Genomic DNA, 20397 nt, shown 5'->3' with positions numbered 1-20397 from the left:
GGAGTATGGGATCAGGGAGAGGAGTGAACCTGGATGGGTCAGTGTATGGGAGTAGAGGATCAGGGAGAGGAGTGGACCTGGATGGGTCAGTGTATGGGAGTAGAGGATCAGGGAGAGGAGTGGACCTGGATGGGTCAGTGTTTGGGAGTAGAGGATCAGGGAGAGGAGTGGACCTGGATGGGTCAGTGTATGGGAGTATGGGATCAGGGAGAGGAGTGGACCTGGATGGGTCAGTGTATGGGAGTAGAGGATCAGGGAGAGGAGTGGACCTGGATGGGTCAGTGTATGGGAGTGGAGGATCAGGGAGAGGAGTGGACCTGGATGGGTCAGTGTATGGGAGTATGGGATCAGGGAGAGGAGTGGACCTGGATGGGTCAGTGTATGGGAGTAGAGGATCAGGGAGAGGAGTGAACCTGGATGGGTCAGTGTATGGGAGTATGGGATCAGGGAGAGGAGTGGACCTGGATGGGTCAGTGTATGGGAGTAGAGGATCAGGGAGAGGAGTGAACCTGGATGGGTCAGTGTATGGGAGTATGGGATCAGGGAGAGGAGTGAACCTGGATGGGTCAGTGTATGGGAGTAGAGGATCAGGGAGAGGAGTGAACCTGGATGGGTCAGTGTATGGGAGTATGGGATCAGGGAGAGGAGTGAACCTGAATGGGTCAGTGTATGGGAGTAGAGGATCAGGGAGAGGAGTGGACCTGGATGGGTCAGTGTATGGTAGTATGGGATCAGGGAGAGGAGTGGACCTGGATGGGTCAGTGTATGGGAGTAGAGGATCAGGGAGAGGAGTGGACCTGGATGGGTCAGTGTATGGGAGTATGGGATCAGGGAGAGGAGTGAACCTGGATGGGTCAGTGTATGGGAGTATGGGATCAGGGAGAGGAGTGGACCTGGATGGGTCAGTGTATGGGAGTATGGGATCAGGGAGAGGAGTGAACCTGGATGGGTCAGTGTATGGGAGTATGGGATCAGGGAGAGGAGTGAACCTGGATGGGTCAGTGTATGGGAGTATGGGATCAGGGAGAGGAGTGGACCTGGATGGGTCAGTGTATGGTAGTATGGGATCAGGGAGAGGAGTGGACCTGGATGGGTCAGTGTATGGGAGTAGAGGATCAGGGAGAGGAGTGGACCTGGATGGGTCAGTGTTTGGGAGTAGAGGATCAGGGAGAGGAGTGAACCTGGATGGGTCAGTGTATGGGAGTATGGGATCAGGGAGAGGAGTGGACCTGGATGGGTCAGTGTATGGGAGTAGAGGATCAGGGAGAGGAGTGGACCTGGATGGGTCAGTGTATGGGAGTAGAGGATCAGGGAGAGGAGTGGACCTGGATGGGTCAGTGTTTGGGAGTAGAGGATCAGGGAGAGGAGTGAACCTGGATGGGTCAGTGTATGGGAGTATGGGATCAGGGAGAGGAGTGAACCTGGATGGGTCAGTGTATGGGAGTAGAGGATCAGGGAGAGGAGTGGACCTGGATGGGTCAGTGTATGGGAGTAGAGGATCAGGGAGAGGAGTGGACCTGGATGGGTCAGTGTTTGGGAGTAGAGGATCAGGGAGAGGAGTGGACCTGGATGGGTCAGTGTATGGGAGTATGGGATCAGGGAGAGGAGTGGACCTGGATGGGTCAGTGTATGGGAGTAGAGGATCAGGGAGAGGAGTGGACCTGGATGGGTCAGTGTATGGGAGTGGAGGATCAGGGAGAGGAGTGGACCTGGATGGGTCAGTGTATGGGAGTATGGGATCAGGGAGAGGAGTGGACCTGGATGGGTCAGTGTATGGGAGTATGGGATCAGGGAGAGGAGTGAACCTGGATGGGTCAGTGTATGGGAGTATGGGATCAGGGAGAGGAGTGAACCTGGATGGGTCAGTGTATGGGAGTAGAGGATCAGGGAGAGGGAGTGGACCTGGATGGGTCAGTGTATGGGAGTAGAGGATCAGGGAGAGGAGTGGACCTGGATGGGTCAGTGTATGGGAGTAGAGGATCAGGGAGAGGAGTGAACCTGGATGGGTCAGTGTATGGGAGTAGAGGATCAGGGAGAGGAGTGGACCTGGATGGGTCAGTGTACGGGAGTAGAGGATCAGGGAGAGGAGTGGACCTGGATGGGTCAGTGTATGGGAGTAGAGGATCAGGGAGAGGAGTGGACCTGGATGGGTCAGTGTATGGGAGTAGAGGATCAGGGAGAGGAGTGGACCTGGATGGGTCAGTGTATGGGAGTATGGGATCAGGGAGAGGAGTGGACCTGGATGGGTCAGTGTATGGGAGTATGGGATCAGGGAGAGGAGTGAACCTGGATGGGTCAGTGTATGGGAGTATGGGATCAGGGAGAGGAGTGGACCTGGATGGGTCAGTGTATGGGAGTAGAGGATCAGGGAGAGGGAGTGGACCTGGATGGGTCAGTGTATGGGAGTAGAGGATCAGGGAGAGGAGTGAACCTGGATGGGTCAGTGTATGGGAGTAGAGGATCAGGGAGAGGAGTGGACCTGGATGGGTCAGTGTATGGGAGTAGAGGATCAGGGAGAGGAGTGGACCTGGATGGGTCAGTGTATGGGAGTATAGGATCAGGGAGAGGAGTGGACCTGGATGGGTCAGTGTATGGGAGTAGAGGATCAGGGAGAGGAGTGGACCTGGATGGGTCAGTGTATGGGAGTATGGGATCAGGGAGAGGAGTGGACCTGGATGGGTCAGTGTATGGGAGTATGGGATCAGGGAGAGGAGTGAACCTGGATGGGTCAGTGTATGGGAGTATGGGATCAGGGAGAGGAGTGGACCTGGATGGGTCAGTGTATGGGAGTAGAGGATCAGGGAGAGGAGTGAACCTGGATGGGTCAGTGTATGGGAGTATGGGATCAGGGAGAGGAGTGAACCTGGATGGGTCAGTGTATGGGAGTGGAGGATCAGGGAGAGGAGTGGACCTGGATGGGTCAGTGTATGGGAGTAGAGGTTCAGGGAGAGGAGTGAACCTGGATGGGTCAGTGTATGGGAGTAGAGGATCAGGGAGAGGAGTGGACCTGGATGGGTCAGTGTATGGGAGTAGAGGATCAGGGAGAGGAGTGGACCTGGATGGGTCAGTGTATGGGAGTAGAGGATCAGGGAGAGGAGTGAACCTGGATGGGTCAGTGTATGGGAGTATGGGATCAGGGAGAGGAGTGGACCTGGATGGGTCAGTGTATGGGAGTATGGGATCAGGGAGAGGAGTGGACCTGGATGGGTCAGTGTATGGGAGTAGAGGATCAGGGAGAGGAGTGGACCTGGATGGGTCAGTGTATGGGAGTGGAGGATCAGGGAGAGGAGTGGACCTGGATGGGTCAGTGTATGGGAGTATGGGATCAGGGAGAGGAGTGGACCTGGGTGGGTCAGTGTATGGGAGTAGAGGATCAGGGAGAGGAGTGAACCTGGATGGGTCAGTGTATGGGAGTATGGGATCAGGGAGAGGAGTGGACCTGGATGGGTCAGTGTATGGTAGTATGGGATCAGGGAGAGGAGTGGACCTGGATGGGTCAGTGTATGGGAGTAGAGGATCAGGGAGAGGAGTGGACCTGGATGGGTCAGTGTTTGGGAGTAGAGGATCAGGGAGAGGAGTGAACCTGGATGGGTCAGTGTATGGGAGTATGGGATCAGGGAGAGGAGTGGACCTGGATGGGTCAGTGTATGGGAGTAGAGGATCAGGGAGAGGAGTGGACCTGGATGGGTCAGTGTATGGGAGTAGAGGATCAGGGAGAGGAGTGAACCTGGATGGGTCAGTGTATGGGAGTATGGGATCAGGGAGAGGAGTGGACCTGGATGGGTCAGTGTATGGGAGTATGGGATCAGGGAGAGGAGTGGACCTGGATGGGTCAGTGTATGGGAGTAGAGGATCAGGGAGAGGAGTGGACCTGGAGGGGTCAGTGTATGGGAGTGGAGGATCAGGGAGAGGAGTGGACCTGGATGGGTCAGTGTATGGGAGTATGGGATCAGGGAGAGGAGTGGACCTGGATGGGTCAGTGTATGGGAGTAGAGGATCAGGGAGAGGAGTGAACCTGGATGGGTCAGTGTATGGGAGTATGGGATCAGGGAGAGGAGTGGACCTGGATGGGTCAGTGTATGGGAGTATGGGATCAGGGAGAGGAGTAAACCTGGATGGGTCAGTGTATGGGAGTATGGGATCAGGGAGAGGAGTGAACCTGGATGGGTCAGTGTATGGGAGTAGAGGATCAGGGAGAGGGAGTGGACCTGGATGGGTCAGTGTATGGGAGTAGAGGATCAGGGAGAGGAGTGGACCTGGATGGGTCAGTGTATGGGAGTAGAGGATCAGGGAGAGGAGTGGACCTGGATGGGTCAGTGTATGGGAGTAGAGGATCAGGGAGAGGAGTGGACCTGGATGGGTCAGTGTATGGGAGTAGAGGATCAGGGAGAGGAGTGGACCTGGATGGGTCAGTGTATGGGAGTATGGGATCAGGGAGAGGAGTGGACCTGGATGGGTCAGTGTATGGGAGTATGGGATCAGGGAGAGGAGTGAACCTGGATGGGTCAGTGTATGGGAGTATGGGATCAGGGAGAGGAGTGGACCTGGATGGGTCAGTGTATGGGAGTAGAGGATCAGGGAGAGGGAGTGGACCTGGATGGGTCAGTGTATGGGAGTAGAGGATCAGGGAGAGGAGTGAACCTGGATGGGTCAGTGTATGGGAGTAGAGGATCAGGGAGAGGAGTGGACCAGGATGGGTCAGTGTATGGGAGTAGAGGATCAGGGAGAGGAGTGGACCTGGATGGGTCAGTGTATGGGAGTATAGGATCAGGGAGAGGAGTGGACCTGGATGGGTCAGTGTATGGGAGTAGAGGATCAGGGAGAGGAGTGGACCTGGATGGGTCAGTGTATGGGAGTATGGGATCAGGGAGAGGAGTGGACCTGGATGGGTCAGTGTATGGGAGTATGGGATCAGGGAGAGGAGTGAACCTGGATGGGTCAGTGTATGGGAGTATGGGATCAGGGAGAGGAGTGGACCTGGATGGGTCAGTGTATGGGAGTAGAGGATCAGGGAGAGGAGTGAACCTGGATGGGTCAGTGTATGGGAGTATGGGATCAGGGAGAGGAGTGAACCTGGATGGGTCAGTGTATGGGAGTGGAGGATCAGGGAGAGGAGTGGACCTGGATGGGTCAGTGTATGGGAGTAGATGTTCAGGGAGAGGAGTGAACCTGGATGGGTCAGTGTATGGGAGTAGAGGATCAGGGAGAGGAGTGGACCTGGATGGGTCAGTGTATGGGAGTAGAGGATCAGGGAGAGGAGTGGACCTGGATGGGTCAGTGTATGGGAGTAGAGGATCAGGGAGAGGAGTGAACCTGGATGGGTCAGTGTATGGGAGTATGGGATCAGGGAGAGGAGTGGACCTGGATGGGTCAGTGTATGGGAGTATGGGATCAGGGAGAGGAGTGGACCTGGATGGGTCAGTGTATGGGAGTAGAGGATCAGGGAGAGGAGTGGACCTGGATGGGTCAGTGTATGGGAGTGGAGGATCAGGGAGAGGAGTGGACCTGGATGGGTCAGTGTATGGGAGTATGGGATCAGGGAGAGGAGTGGACCTGGGTGGGTCAGTGTATGGGAGTAGAGGATCAGGGAGAGGAGTGAACCTGGATGGGTCAGTGTATGGGAGTATGGGATCAGGGAGAGGAGTGGACCTGGATGGGTCAGTGTATGGTAGTATGGGATCAGGGAGAGGAGTGGACCTGGATGGGTCAGTGTATGGGAGTAGAGGATCAGGGAGAGGAGTGGACCTGGATGGGTCAGTGTTTGGGAGTAGAGGATCAGGGAGAGGAGTGAACCTGGATGGGTCAGTGTATGGGAGTATGGGATCAGGGAGAGGAGTGGACCTGGATGGGTCAGTGTATGGGAGTAGAGGATCAGGGAGAGGAGTGGACCTGGATGGGTCAGTGTATGGGAGTAGAGAATCAGGGAGAGGAGTGGACCTGGATGGGTCAGTGTTTGGGAGTAGAGGATCAGGGAGAGGAGTGAACCTGGATGGGTCAGTGTATGGGAGTATGGGATCAGGGAGAGGAGTGAACCTGGATGGGTCAGTGTATGGGAGTAGAGGATCAGGGAGAGGGGTGGACCTGGATGGGTCAGTGTATGGGAGTAGAGGATCAGGGAGAGGAGTGGACCTGGATGGGTCAGTGTTTGGGAGTAGAGGATCAGGGAGAGGAGTGGACCTGGATGGGTCAGTGTATGGGAGTATGGGATCAGGGAGAGGAGTGGACCTGGATGGGTCAGTGTATGGGAGTAGAGGATCAGGGAGAGGAGTGGACCTGGATGGGTCAGTGTATGGGAGTGGAGGATCAGGGAGAGGAGTGGACCTGGATGGGTCAGTGTATGGGAGTATGGGATCAGGGAGAGGAGTGGACCTGGATGGGTCAGTGTATGGGAGTATGGGATCAGGGAGAGGAGTGAACCTGGATGGGTCAGTGTATGGGAGTATGGGATCAGGGAGAGGAGTGAACCTGGATGGGTCAGTGTATGGGAGTAGAGGATCAGGGAGAGGGAGTGGACCTGGATGGGTCAGTGTATGGGAGTAGAGGATCAGGGAGAGGAGTGGACCTGGATGGGTCAGTGTATGGGAGTAGAGGATCAGGGAGAGGAGTGAACCTGGATGGGTCAGTGTATGGGAGTAGAGGATCAGGGAGAGGAGTGGACCTGGATGGGTCAGTGTACGGGAGTAGAGGATCAGGGAGAGGAGTGGACCTGGATGGGGTCAGTGTATGGGAGTAGAGGATCAGGGAGAGGAGTGGACCTGGATGGGTCAGTGTATGGGAGTAGAGGATCAGGGAGAGGAGTGGACCTGGATGGGTCAGTGTATGGGAGTATGGGATCAGGGAGAGGAGTGGACCTGGATGGGTCAGTGTATGGGAGTATGGGATCAGGGAGAGGAGTGAACCTGGATGGGTCAGTGTATGGGAGTATGGGATCAGTGAGAGGAGTGGACCTGGATGGGTCAGTGTATGGGAGTAGAGGATCAGGGAGAGGGAGTGGACCTGGATGGGTCAGTGTATGGGAGTAGAGGATCAGGGAGAGGAGTGAACCTGGATGGGTCAGTGTATGGGAGTAGAGGATCAGGGAGAGGAGTGGACCTGGATGGGTCAGTGTATGGGAGTAGAGGATCAGGGAGAGGAGTGGACCTGGATGGGTCAGTGTATGGGAGTAGAGGATCAGGGAGAGGAGTGGACCTGGATGGGTCAGTGTATGGGAGTAGAGGATCAGGGAGAGGAGTGGACCTGGATGGGTCAGTGTATGGGAGTATGGGATCAGGGAGAGGAGTGGACCTGGATGGGTCAGTGTATGGGAGTATGGGATCAGGGAGAGGAGTGAACCTGGATGGGTCAGTGTATGGGAGTATGGGATCAGGGAGAGGAGTGGACCTGGATGGGTCAGTGTATGGGAGTAGAGGATCAGGGAGAGGAGTGAACCTGGATGGGTCAGTGTATGGGAGTATGGGATCAGGGAGAGGAGTGGACCTGGATGGGTCAGTGTATGGGAGTAGAGGATCAGGGAGAGGAGTGAACCTGGATGGGTCAGTGTATGGGAGTATGGGATCAGGGAGAGGAGTGGACCTGGATGGGTCAGTGTATGGGAGTAGAGGATCAGGGAGAGGAGTGGACCTGGATGGGTCAGTGTATGGGAGTATGGGATCAGGGAGAGGAGTGAACCTGGATGGGTCAGTGTATGGGAGTATGGGATCAGGGAGAGGAGTGGACCTGGATGGGTCAGTGTATGGGAGTAGAGGATCAGGGAGAGGAGTGAACCTGGATGGGTCAGTGTATGGGAGTATGGGATCAGGGAGAGGAGTGGACCTGGATGGGTCAGTGTATGGGAGTAGAGGATCAGGGAGAGGAGTGAACCTGGATGGGTCAGTGTATGGGAGTATGGGATCAGGGAGAGGAGTGGACCTGGATGGGTCAGTGTATGGGAGTAGAGGATCAGGGAGAGGAGTGGACCTGGATGGGTCAGTGTATGGGAGTATGGGATCAGGGAGAGGAGTGAACCTGGATGGGTCAGTGTATGGGAGTGGAGGATCAGGGAGAGGGAGTGGACCTGGATGGGTCAGTGTATGGGAGTATGGGATCAGGGAGAGGAGTGAACCTGGATGGGTCAGTGTATGGGAGTGGAGGATCAGGGAGAGGAGTGGACCTGGATGGGTCAGTGTATGGGAGTAGAGGATCAGGGAGAGGAGTGAACCTGGATGGGTCAGTGTATGGGAGTAGAGGATCAGGGAGAGGAGTGGACCTGGATGGGTCAGTGTATGGGAGTAGAGGATCAGGGAGAGGAGTGGACCTGGATGGGTCAGTGTATGGGAGTAGAGGATCAGGGAGAGGAGTGAACCTGGATGGGTCAGTGTATGGGAGTATGGGATCAGGGAGAGGAGTGGACCTGGATGGGTCAGTGTATGGGAGTATGGGATCAGGGAGAGGAGTGGACCTGGATGGGTCAGTGTATGGGAGTAGAGGATCAGGGAGAGGAGTGGACCTGGAGGGGTCAGTGTATGGGAGTAGAGGATCAGGGAGAGGAGTGGACCTGGATGGGTCAGTGTATGGGAGTATGGGATCAGGGAGAGGAGTGGACCTGGATGGGTCAGTGTATGGGAGTAGAGGATCAGGGAGAGGAGTGAACCTGGATGGGTCAGTGTATGGGAGTATGGGATCAGGGAGAGGAGTGGACCTGGATGGGTCAGTGTATGGGAGTAGAGGATCAGGGAGAGGAGTGAACCTGGATGGGTCAGTGTATGGGAGTATGGGATCAGGGAGAGGAGTGAACCTGGATGGGTCAGTGTATGGGAGTAGAGGATCAGGGAGAGGAGTGAACCTGGATGGGTCAGTGTATGGGAGTATGGGATCAGGTAGAGGAGTGAACCTGGATGGGTCAGTGTATGGGAGTAGAGGATCAGGGAGAGGAGTGGACCTGGATGGGTCAGTGTATGGTAGTATGGGATCAGGGAGAGGAGTGGACCTGGATGGGTCAGTGTATGGGAGTAGAGGATCAGGGAGAGGAGTGGACCTGGATGGGTCAGTGTATGGGAGTATGGGATCAGGGAGAGGAGTGAACCTGGATGGGTCAGAGTATGGGAGTATGGGATCAGGGAGAGGAGTGGACCTGGATGGGTCAGTGTATGGGAGTAGAGGATCAGGGAGAGGAGTGAACCTGGATGGGTCAGTGTATGGGAGTATGGGATCAGGGAGAGGAGTGGACCTGGATGGGTCAGTGTATGGGAGTAGAGGATCAGGGAGAGGAGTGGACCTGGATGGGTCAGTGTATGGGAGTATGGGATCAGGGAGAGGAGTGAACCTGGATGGGTCAGTGTATGGGAGTGGAGGATCAGGGAGAGGGAGTGGACCTGGATGGGTCAGTGTATGGGAGTATGGGATCAGGGAGAGGAGTGAACCTGGATGGGTCAGTGTATGGGAGTGGAGGATCAGGGAGAGGAGTGGACCTGGATGGGTCAGTGTATGGGAGTAGAGGATCAGGGAGAGGAGTGAACCTGGATGGGTCAGTGTATGGGAGTATGGGATCAGGGAGAGGAGTGGACCTGGATGGGTCAGTGTATGGGAGTATGGGATCAGGGAGAGGAGTGGACCTGGATGGGTCAGTGTATGGGAGTAGAGGATCAGGGAGAGGAGGGGACCTGGATGGGTCAGTGTATGGGAGTGGAGGATCAGGGAGAGGAGTGGACCTGGATGGGTCAGTGTATGGGAGTATGGGATCAGGGAGAGGAGTGGACCTGGATGGGTCAGTGTATGGGAGTAGAGGATCAGGGAGAGGAGTGAACCTGGATGGGTCAGTGTATGGGAGTATGGGATCAGGGAGAGGAGTGGACCTGGATGGGTCAGTGTATGGGAGTAGAGGATCAGGGAGAGGAGTGAACCTGGATGGGTCAGTGTATGGGAGTAGAGGATCAGGGAGAGGAGTGAACCTGGATGGGTCAGTGTATGGGAGTATGGGATCAGGGAGAGGAGTGAACCTGGATGGGTCAGTGTATGGGAGTATGGGATCAGGGAGAGGAGTGAACCTGGATGGGTCAGTGTATGGGAGTAGAGGATCAGGGAGAGGAGTGGACCTGGATGGGTCAGTGTATGGGAGTGGAGGATCAGGGAGAGGAGTGGACCTGGATGGGTCAGTGTATGGGAGTATGGGATCAGGGAGAGGAGTGGACCTGGATGGGTCAGTGTATGGGAGTAGAGGATCAGGGAGAGGAGTGAACCTGGATGGGTCAGTGTATGGGAGTATGGGATCAGGGAGAGGAGTGGACCTGGATGGGTCAGTGTATGGGAGTAGAGGATCAGGGAGAGGAGTGAACCTGGATGGGTCAGTGTATGGGAGTATGGGATCAGGGAGAGGAGTGAACCTGGATGGGTCAGTGTATGGGAGTATGGGATCAGGGAGAGGAGTGGACCTGGATGGGTCAGTGTATGGTAGTATGGGATCAGGGAGAGGAGTGGACCTGGATGGGTCAGTGTATGGGAGTAGAGGATCAGGGAGAGGAGTGGACCTGGATGGGTCAGTGTTTGGGAGTAGAGGATCAGGGAGAGGAGTGAACCTGGATGGGTCAGTGTATGGGAGTATGGGATCAGGGAGAGGAGTGGACCTGGATGGGTCAGTGTATGGGAGTAGAGGATCAGGGAGAGGAGTGGACCTGGATGGGTCAGTGTATGGGAGTAGAGGATCAGGGAGAGGAGTGGACCTGGATGGGTCAGTGTTTGGGAGTAGAGGATCAGGGAGAGGAGTGAACCTGGATGGGTCAGTGTATGGGAGTATGGGATCAGGGAGAGGAGTGAACCTGGATGGGTCAGTGTATGGGAGTAGAGGATCAGGGAGAGGAGTGGACCTGGATGGGTCAGTGTATGGGAGTAGAGGATCAGGGAGAGGAGTGGACCTGGATGGGTCAGTGTTTGGGAGTAGAGGATCAGGGAGAGGAGTGGACATGGATGGGTCAGTGTATGGGAGTATGGGATCAGGGAGAGGAGTGGACCTGGATGGGTCAGTGTATGGGAGTAGAGGATCAGGGAGAGGAGTGGACCTGGATGGGTCAGTGTATGGGAGTGGAGGATCAGGGAGAGGAGTGGACCTGGACGGGTCAGTGTATGGGAGTATGGGATCAGGGAGAGGAGTGGACCTGGATGGGTCAGTGTATGGGAGTATGGGATCAGGGAGAGGAGTGAACCTGGATGGGTCAGTGTATGGGAGTATGGGATCAGGGAGAGGAGTGAACCTGGATGGGTCAGTGTATGGGAGTAGAGGATCAGGGAGAGGGAGTGGACCTGGATGGGTCAGTGTATGGGAGTAGAGGATCAGGGAGAGGAGTGGACCTGGATGGGTCAGTGTATGGGAGTAGAGGATCAGGGAGAGGAGTGAACCTGGATGGGTCAAAGTATGGGAGTAGAGGATCAGGGAGAGGAGTGGACCTGGATGGGTCAGTGTACGGGAGTAGAGGATCAGGGAGAGGAGTGGACCTGGATGGGTCAGTGTATGGGAGTAGAGGATCAGGGAGAGGAGTGGACCTGGATGGGTCAGTGTATGGGAGTAGAGGATCAGGGAGAGGAGTGGACCTGGATGGGTCAGTGTATGGGAGTATGGGATCAGGGAGAGGAGTGGACCTGGATGGGTCAGTGTATGGGAGTAGAGGATCAGGGAGAGGAGTGGACCTGGATGGGTCAGTGTATGGGAGTAGAGGATCAGGGAGAGGAGTGGACCTGGATGGGTCAGTGTATGGGAGTGGAGGATCAGGGAGAGGAGTGGACCTGGACGGGTCAGTGTATGGGAGTATGGGATCAGGGAGAGGAGTGGACCTGGATGGGTCAGTGTATGGGAGTATGGGATCAGGGAGAGGAGTGAACCTGGATGGGTCAGTGTATGGGAGTATGGGATCAGGGAGAGGAGTGAACCTGGATGGGTCAGTGTATGGGAGTAGAGGATCAGGGAGAGGGAGTGGACCTGGATGGGTCAGTGTATGGGAGTAGAGGATCAGGGAGAGGAGTGGACCTGGATGGGTCAGTGTATGGGAGTAGAGGATCAGGGAGAGGAGTGAACCTGGATGGGTCAAAGTATGGGAGTAGAGGATCAGGGAGAGGAGTGGACCTGGATGGGTCAGTGTACGGGAGTAGAGGATCAGGGAGAGGAGTGGACCTGGATGGGTCAGTGTATGGGAGTAGAGGATCAGGGAGAGGAGTGGACCTGGATGGGTCAGTGTATGGGAGTAGAGGATCAGGGAGAGGAGTGGACCTGGATGGGTCAGTGTATGGGAGTATGGGATCAGGGAGAGGAGTGGACCTGGATGGGTCAGTGTATGGGAGTATGGGATCAGGGAGAGGAGTGAACCTGGATGGGTCAGTGTATGGGAGTATGGGATCAGGGAGAGGAGTGGACCTGGATGGGTCAGTGTATGGGAGTAGAGGATCAGGGAGAGGGAGTGGACCTGGATGGGTCAGTGTATGGGAGTAGAGGATCAGGGAGAGGAGTGAACCTGGATGGGTCAGTGTATGGGAGTAGAGGATCAGGGAGAGGAGTGGACCTGGATGGGTCAGTGTATGGGAGTAGAGGATCAGGGAGAGGAGTGGACCTGGATGGGTCAGTGTATGGGAGTAGAGGATCAGGGAGAGGAGTGGACCTGGATGGGTCAGTGTATGGGAGTAGAGGATCAGGGAGAGGAGTGGACCTGGATGGGTCAGTGTATGGGAGTATGGGATCAGGGAGAGGAGTGGACCTGGATGGGTCAGTGTATGGGAGTATGGGATCAGGGAGAGGAGTGAACCTGGATGGGTCAGTGTATGGGAGTATGGGATCAGGGAGAGGAGTGGACCTGGATGGGTCAGTGTATGGGAGTAGAGGATCAGGGAGAGGAGTGAACCTGGATGGGTCAGTGTATGGGAGTATGGGATCAGGGAGAGGAGTGGACCTGGATGGGTCAGTGTATGGGAGTAGAGGATCAGGGAGAGGAGTGAACCTGGATGGGTCAGTGTATGGGAGTATGGGATCAGGGAGAGGAGTGGACCTGGATGGGTCAGTGTATGGGAGTAGAGGATCAGGGAGAGGAGTGGACCTGGATGGGTCAGTGTATGGGAGTATGGGATCAGGGAGAGGAGTGAACCTGGATGGGTCAGTGTATGGGAGTGGAGGATCAGGGAGAGGGAGTGGACCTGGATGGGTCAGTGTATGGGAGTATGGGATCAGGGAGAGGAGTGAACCTGGATGGGTCAGTGTATGGGAGTGGAGGATCAGGGAGAGGAGTGGACCTGGATGGGTCAGTGTATGGGAGTAGAGGATCAGGGAGAGGAGTGAACCTGGATGGGTCAGTGTATGGGAGTAGAGGATCAGGGAGAGGAGTGGACCTGGATGGGTCAGTGTATGGGAGTAGAGGATCAGGGAGAGGAGTGGACCTGGATGGGTCAGTGTATGGGAGTAGAGGATCAGGGAGAGGAGTGAACCTGGATGGGTCAGTGTATGGGAGTATGGGATCAGGGAGAGGAGTGGACCTGGATGGGTCAGTGTATGGGAGTATGGGATCAGGGAGAGGAGTGGACCTGGATGGGTCAGTGTATGGGAGTAGAGGATCAGGGAGAGGAGTGGACCTGGATGGGTCAGTGTATGGGAGTGGAGGATCAGGGAGAGGAGTGGACCTGGATGGGTCAGTGTATGGGAGTATGGGATCAGGGAGAGGAGTGGACCTGGATGGGTCAGTGTATGGGAGTAGAGGATCAGGGAGAGGAGTGAACCTGGATGGGTCAGTGTATGGGAGTATGGGATCAGGGAGAGGAGTGGACCTGGATGGGTCAGTGTATGGGAGTAGAGGATCAGGGAGAGGAGTGAACCTGGATGGGTCAGTGTATGGGAGTATGGGATCAGGGAAAGGAGTGAACCTGGATGGGTCAGTGTATGGGAGTAGAGGATCAGGGAGAGGAGTGAACCTGGATGGGTCAGTGTATGGGAGTATGGGATCAGGAAGAGGAGTGGACCTGGATGGGTCAGTGTATGGGAGTAGAGGATCAGGGAGAGGAGTGAACCTGGATGGGTCAGTGTATGGGAGTATGGGATCAGGGAGAGGAGTGGACCTGGATGGGTCAGTGTATGGGAGTAGAGGATCAGGGAGAGGAGTGGACCTGGATGGGTCAGTGTATGGGAGTATGGGATCAGGGAGAGGAGTGAACCTGGATGGGTCAGTGTATGGGAGTATGGGATCAGGGAGAGGAGTGGACCTGGATGGGTCAGTGTATGGGAGTATGGGATCAGGGAGAGGAGTGAACCTGGATGGGTCAGTGTATGGGAGTATGGGATCAGGGAGAGGAGTGAACCTGGATGGGTCAGTGTATGGGAGTATGGGATCAGGGAGAGGAGTGGACCTGGATGGGTCAGTGTATGGTAGTATGGGATCAGGGAGAGGAGTGGACCTGGATGGGTCAGTGTATGGGAGTAGAGGATCAGGGAGAGGAGTGGACCTGGATGGGTCAGTGTTTGGGAGTAGAGGATCAGGGAGAGGAGTGAACCTGGATGGGTCAGTGTATGGGAGTATGGGATCAGGGAGAGGAGTGGACCTGGATGGGTCAGTGTATGGGAGTAGAGGATCAGGGAGAGGAGTGGACCTGGATGGGTCAGTGTATGGGAGTAGAGGATCAGGGAGAGGAGTGGACCTGGATGGGTCAGTGTTTGGGAGTAGAGGATCAGGGAGAGGAGTGAACCTGGATGGGTCAGTGTATGGGAGTATGGGATCAGGGAGAGGAGTGAACCTGGATGGGTCAGTGTATGGGAGTAGAGGATCAGGGAGAGGAGTGGACCTGGATGGGTCAGTGTATGGGAGTAGAGGATCAGGGAGAGGAGTGGACCTGGATGGGTCAGTGTTTGGGAGTAGAGGATCAGGGAGAGGAGTGGACCTGGATGGGTCAGTGTATGGGAGTATGGGATCAGGGAGAGGAGTGGACCTGGATGGGTCAGTGTATGGGAGTAGAGGATCAGGGAGAGGAGTGGACCTGGATGGGTCAGTGTATGGGAGTGGAGGATCAGGGAGAGGAGTGGACCTGGATGGGTCAGTGTATGGGAGTATGGGATCAGGGAGAGGAGTGGACCTGGATGGGTCAGTGTATGGGAGTATGGGATCAGGGAGAGGAGTGAACCTGGATGGGTCAGTGTATGGGAGTATGGGATCAGGGAGAGGAGTGAACCTGGATGGGTCAGTGTATGGGAGTAGAGGATCAGGGAGAGGGAGTGGACCTGGATGGGTCAGTGTATGGGAGTAGAGGATCAGGGAGAGGAGTGGACCTGGATGGGTCAGTGTATGGGAGTAGAGGATCAGGGAGAGGAGTGAACCTGGATGGGTCAGTGTATGGGAGTAGAGGATCAGGGAGAGGAGTGGACCTGGATGGGTCAGTGTATGGGAGTAGAGGATCAGGGAGAGGAGTGGACCTGGATGGGTCAGTGTATGGGAGTAGAGGATCAGGGAGAGGAGTGGACCTGGATGGGTCAGTGTATGGGAGTAGAGGATCAGGGAGAGGAGTGGACCTGGATGGGTCAGTGTATGGGAGTATGGGATCAGGGAGAGGAGTGGACCTGGATGGGTCAGTGTATGGGAGTATGGGATCAGGGAGAGGAGTGGACCTGGATGGGTCAGTGTATGGGAGTATGGGATCAGGGAGAGGAGTGGACCTGGATGGGTCAGTGTATGGGAGTATGGGATCAGGGAGAGGAGTGGACCTGGATGGGTCAGTGTATGGGAGTATGGGATCAGGGAGAGGAGTGGACCTGGATGGGTCAGTGTATGGGAGTATGGGATCAGGGAGAGGAGTGGACCTGGATGTGTCAGTGTATGGGAGTATGGGATCAGGGAGAGGAGTGGACCTGGATGGGTCAGTGTATGGGAGTAGAGGATCAGGGAGAGGAGTGGACCTGGATGGGTCAGTGTATGGGAGTATGGGATCAGGGAGAGGAGTGGACCTGGATGGGTCAGTGTATGGGAGTATGGGATCAGGGAGAGGAGTGGACCTGGATGGGTCAGTGTATGGGAGTATGGGATCAGGGAGAGGAGTGGACCTGGATGGGTCAGTGTATGGGAGTAGAGGATCAGGGAGAGGAGTGGACCTGGATGGGTCAGTGTATGGGAGTAGAGGATCAGGGAGAGGAGTGGACCTGGATGGGTCAGTGTTTGGGAGTAGAGGATCAGGGAGAGGAGTGAACCTGGATGGGTCAGTGTATGGGAGTATGGGATCAGGGAGAGGAGTGAACCTGGATGGGTCAGTGTATGGGAGTAGAGGATCAGGGAGAGGAGTGGACCTGGATGGGTCAGTGTATGGGAGTAGAGGATCAGGGAGAGGAGTGGACCTGGATGGGTCAGTGTTTGGGAGTAGAGGATCAGGGAGAGGAGTGGACCTGGATGGGTCAGTGTATGGGAGTATGGGATCAGGGAGAGGAGTGGACCTGGATGGGTCAGTGTATGGGAGTAGAGGATCAGGGAGAGGAGTGGACCTGGATGGGTCAGTGTATGGGAGTGGAGGATCAGGGAGAGGAGTGGACCTGGATGGGTCAGTGTATGGGAGTATGGGATCAGGGAGAGGAGTGGACCTGGATGGGTCAGTGTATGGGAGTATGGGATCAGGGAGAGGAGTGAACCTGGATGGGTCAGTGTATGGGAGTATGGGATCAGGGAGAGGAGTGAACCTGGATGGGTCAGTGTATGGGAGTAGAGGATCAGGGAGAGGGAGTGGACCTGGATGGGTCAGTGTATGGGAGTAGAGGATCAGGGAGAGGAGTGGACCTGGATGGGTCAGTGTATGGGAGTAGAGGATCAGGGAGAGGAGTGAACCTGGATGGGTCAGTGTATGGGAGTAGAGGATCAGGGAGAGGAGTGAACCTGGATGGGTCAGTGTATGGGAGTAGAGGATCAGGGAGAGGAGTGGACCTGGATGGGTCAGTGTATGGGAGTAGAGGATCAGGGAGAGGAGTGGACCTGGATGGGTCAGTGTATGGGAGTAGAGGATCAGGGAGAGGAGTGGACCTGGATGGGTCAGTGTATGGGAGTAGAGGATCAGGGAGAGGAGTGGACCTGGATGGGTCAGTGTATGGGAGTATGGGATCAGGGAGAGGAGTGGACCTGGATGGGTCAGTGTATGGGAGTATGGGATCAGGGAGAGGAGTGGACCTGGATGGGTCAGTGTATGGGAGTATGGGATCAGGGAGAGGAGTGGACCTGGATGGGTCAGTGTATGGGAGTATGGGATCAGGGAGAGGAGTGGACCTGGATGGGTCAGTGTATGGGAGTATGGGATCAGGGAGAGGAGTGGACCTGGATGTGTCAGTGTATGGGAGTATGGGATCAGGGAGAGGAGTGGACCTGGATGGGTCAGTGTATGGGAGTAGAGGATCAGGGAGAGGAGTGGACCTGGATGGGTCAGTGTATGGGAGTATGGGATCAGGGAGAGGAGTGGACCTGGATGGGTCAGTGTATGGGAGTATGGGATCAGGGAGAGGAGTGGACCTGGATGGGTCAGTGTATGGGAGTATGGGATCAGGGAGAGGAGTGGACCTGGATGGGTCAGTGTATGGGAGTATGGGATCAGGGAGAGGAGTGGACCTGGATGGGTCAGTGTATGGGAGTATGGGATCAGGGAGAGGAGTGGACCTGGATGGGTCAGTGTATGGGAGTAGAGGATCAGGGAGAGGGAGTGGACCTGGATGGGTCAGTGTATGGGAGTATGGGATCAGGGAGAGGAGTGGACCTGGATGGGTCAGTGTATGGGAGTAGAGGATCAGGGAGAGGAGTGGACCTGGATGGGTCATTCAGGACAAAGAGAGTGTGTGCGTGACTGAATATGCATGTGGGTGCAGTGGTTCTCATCAGTATGGATAACAGTTTATCAAACCTATATGAAAAACAGTCCTAACTTCATATGCACCCTACCAGAGGAACTAGCCAGTAGCAGCCGATCGTATAAGACAACTTAATGTTTTTGGTAATATTTAATGAGGAGGATAATGTTCCTTCATGCATGACTTGTGGATATAGGCCACAAGACCGGGGCGATGCCTACCTCACAGTCTCCCCGTACACAGATACTGTAGGAGTCTTTGTAGGAGCAGCGTGTGCCATCATGCACCATCCTGTTCATGGCCACCACATCTCCTGTCTCCTTAGACTGGCAGTAGAGCTCGCATCTCTCATCAACTACAGTACAGAGAGCAGAGGAGAGGGGGACAGGATACAGGGATTAATGAAGGAATTATCGTCATACAGAAGTCTTCAGCTTTCTTTGACTACTGTGTTAACCTTTTGAACAGGCTTTCATTAAGGTAGTAACAATATGTGTTTTTCTAGAGAGATGCATGACTTCTGAGTCACTGGCATGGTAAACTGTACTCCTGTCCATTCCACACGAGCACAAATGAAACCATCTGAACAAACAGTATTTAGAATTCTACATTATAAACTGGGTGGTTCGAACCCTGAATGCTGACTGGCTGACAGCCGTGGTATACCAGACCGTATACCACGGGTATGACAAAACATTGGTAACCAGTTTATAATAGCATTAAGGCACCTCAGAGGTTTGTGGTATATGGCCAATATACCACGGCTAAGGGCTGTATGCAGGCACTCTAGTCATAATGATACACATGTACAACAACACAAGCATGGAAGAGGCAGTTTCAGGGAGTAAAAAGACCCTTCATTTATAAAGCTAATCAAAAAAAGCAGTAACAATCTTCCACGTGGAGGAAAGCAGGAGATTCCTCAGTAATGACCTTTCCATGTGTCCTTATTCAAACACTGGCCTGACCAATGTTCCCTCGACATGTGGAGTGGCGTGGCCTGCTTTTGTGTGTGTGTGTGTGTGTGTGTGTGTGTGTGTGTGTGTGTGTGTGTGTGTGTGTGTGTGTGTGTGTGTGTGTGTGTGTGTGTGTGTGTGTGTGTGTGTGTGTGTGTGTGTGTGTGTGTGTGTGTGTGTGTGTGTGTGTGTGTGTGTGTGTGTGTGTGTGTGTGTGTGTGTGTGTGTGTGTGTGTGTGTGTGTGTGTGTGTGTGTGTGTGTGTGTGTGTGTGTGTGTGTGTGTGTGTGTGTGTGTGTGTGTGTGTGTGTGTGTGTGTGTGTGTGTGTGTGTGTGTGTGTGTGTGTGTGTGTGTGTGTGTGTGTGTGTGTGTGTGTGTGTGTGTGTGTGTGTGTGTGTGTGTGTGTGTGTGTGTGTGTGTGTGTGTGTGTGTGTGTGTGTGTGTGTGTGTGTGTGTGTGTGTGTGTGTGTGTGTGTGTGTGTGTGTGTGTGTGTGTGTGTGTGTGTGTGTGTGTGTGTGTGTGTGTGTGTGTGTGTGTGTGTGTGTGTGTGTGTGTGTGTGTGTGTGTGTGTGTGTGTGTGTGTGTGTGTGTGTGTGTGTGTGTGTGTGTGTGTGTGTGTGTGTGTGTGTGTGTGTGTGTGTGTGTGTGTGTGTGTGTGTGTGTGTGTGTGTGTGTGTGTGTGTGTGTGTGTGTGTGTGTGTGTGTGTGTGTGTGTGTGTGTGTGTGTGTGTGTGTGTGTGTGTGTGTGTGTGTGTGTGTGTGTGTGTGTGTGTGTGTGTGTGTGTGTGTGTGTGTGTGTGTGTGTGTGTGTGTGTGTGTGTGTGTGTGTGTGTGTGTGTGTGTGTGTGTGTGTGTGTGTGTGTGTGTGTGTGTGTGTGTGTGTGTGTGTGTGTGTGTGTGTGTGTGTGTGTGTGTGTGTGTGTGTGTGTGTGTGTGTGTGTGTGTGTGTGTGTGTGTGTGTGTGTGTGTGTGTGTGTGTGTGTGTGTGTGTGTGTGTGTGTGTGTGTGTGTGTGTGTGTGTGTGTGTGTGTGTGTGTGTGTGTGTGTGTGTGTGTACCAGCAGTGCTGTCTGTGTATTTGTTTGAGCCGGGACCTCTCAGATTCCCCAGTAAACCAATCAGTCCCCAAAATCCAGGTTTACTCTTCTGATCCCACTCAGAAGAATCATTATGATTTTGCCTAGATACTTGAGCTACTGGGTAATATACTGTGAAGCCCTGTGAAGTAATGTGGATGTCAGTGCAGCCAGATGCCTATCCTCCTCTTCCTCCTCCTCCTCCCCCTCCTTGTCCTCCTTCTCATCCTCCCTCTCCTCCTCCCCCCTACTCTCCTCCTCCTTCTCCCCCCCTTCTCTCCACCTAAACCTAAGCTGTCTGTTTTGCTATGAGCCACCTTATGTAACTTCAGAGTTTTATAATGGTTTGGCTTGGAAGTCCTGGCCTCACAACGGAAAAATGAGAGCAGTGGTGTACACTTTTTCCTCTCTCTGCCTCAACAGAACCTCCAAGCCAACTTCTGAGTAAAAAACACATCTGGCCTGAGTGGTAACAGCTGCTGTGAGGGCATGATAAACCTCCTATCCTTACTGGTCCAATCTCTGGACAGTACAGAGGGAAAGGCATGCACAAAAAGTACTAATC

The 20397-nt window shown here is 54.6% G+C and overlaps 1 protein-coding gene across 2 annotated transcripts in view; it reads right to left on the bottom strand.

The window, feature by feature from the left end:
• Positions 1–20397, bottom strand: part of LOC139552738 (A disintegrin and metalloproteinase with thrombospondin motifs 2-like) — a 112778-nt gene that overhangs the window by 28516 nt on the left and 63865 nt on the right. For both annotated transcript variants that reach the window (XM_071364764.1, XM_071364765.1), the window contains exon 13: positions 18022–18155. In XM_071364764.1, the coding sequence (XP_071220865.1) occupies positions 18022–18155 (134 nt within the window). The remainder of the gene's footprint in view (positions 1–18021; positions 18156–20397) is intronic.

This window comes from Salvelinus alpinus, chromosome 24 (assembly GCF_045679555.1).
Source record: "Salvelinus alpinus chromosome 24, SLU_Salpinus.1, whole genome shotgun sequence".
Lineage (NCBI taxonomy): Eukaryota > Metazoa > Chordata > Actinopteri > Salmoniformes > Salmonidae > Salvelinus > Salvelinus alpinus.
This window is presented reverse-complemented; position numbering and strand designations above follow the sequence as displayed.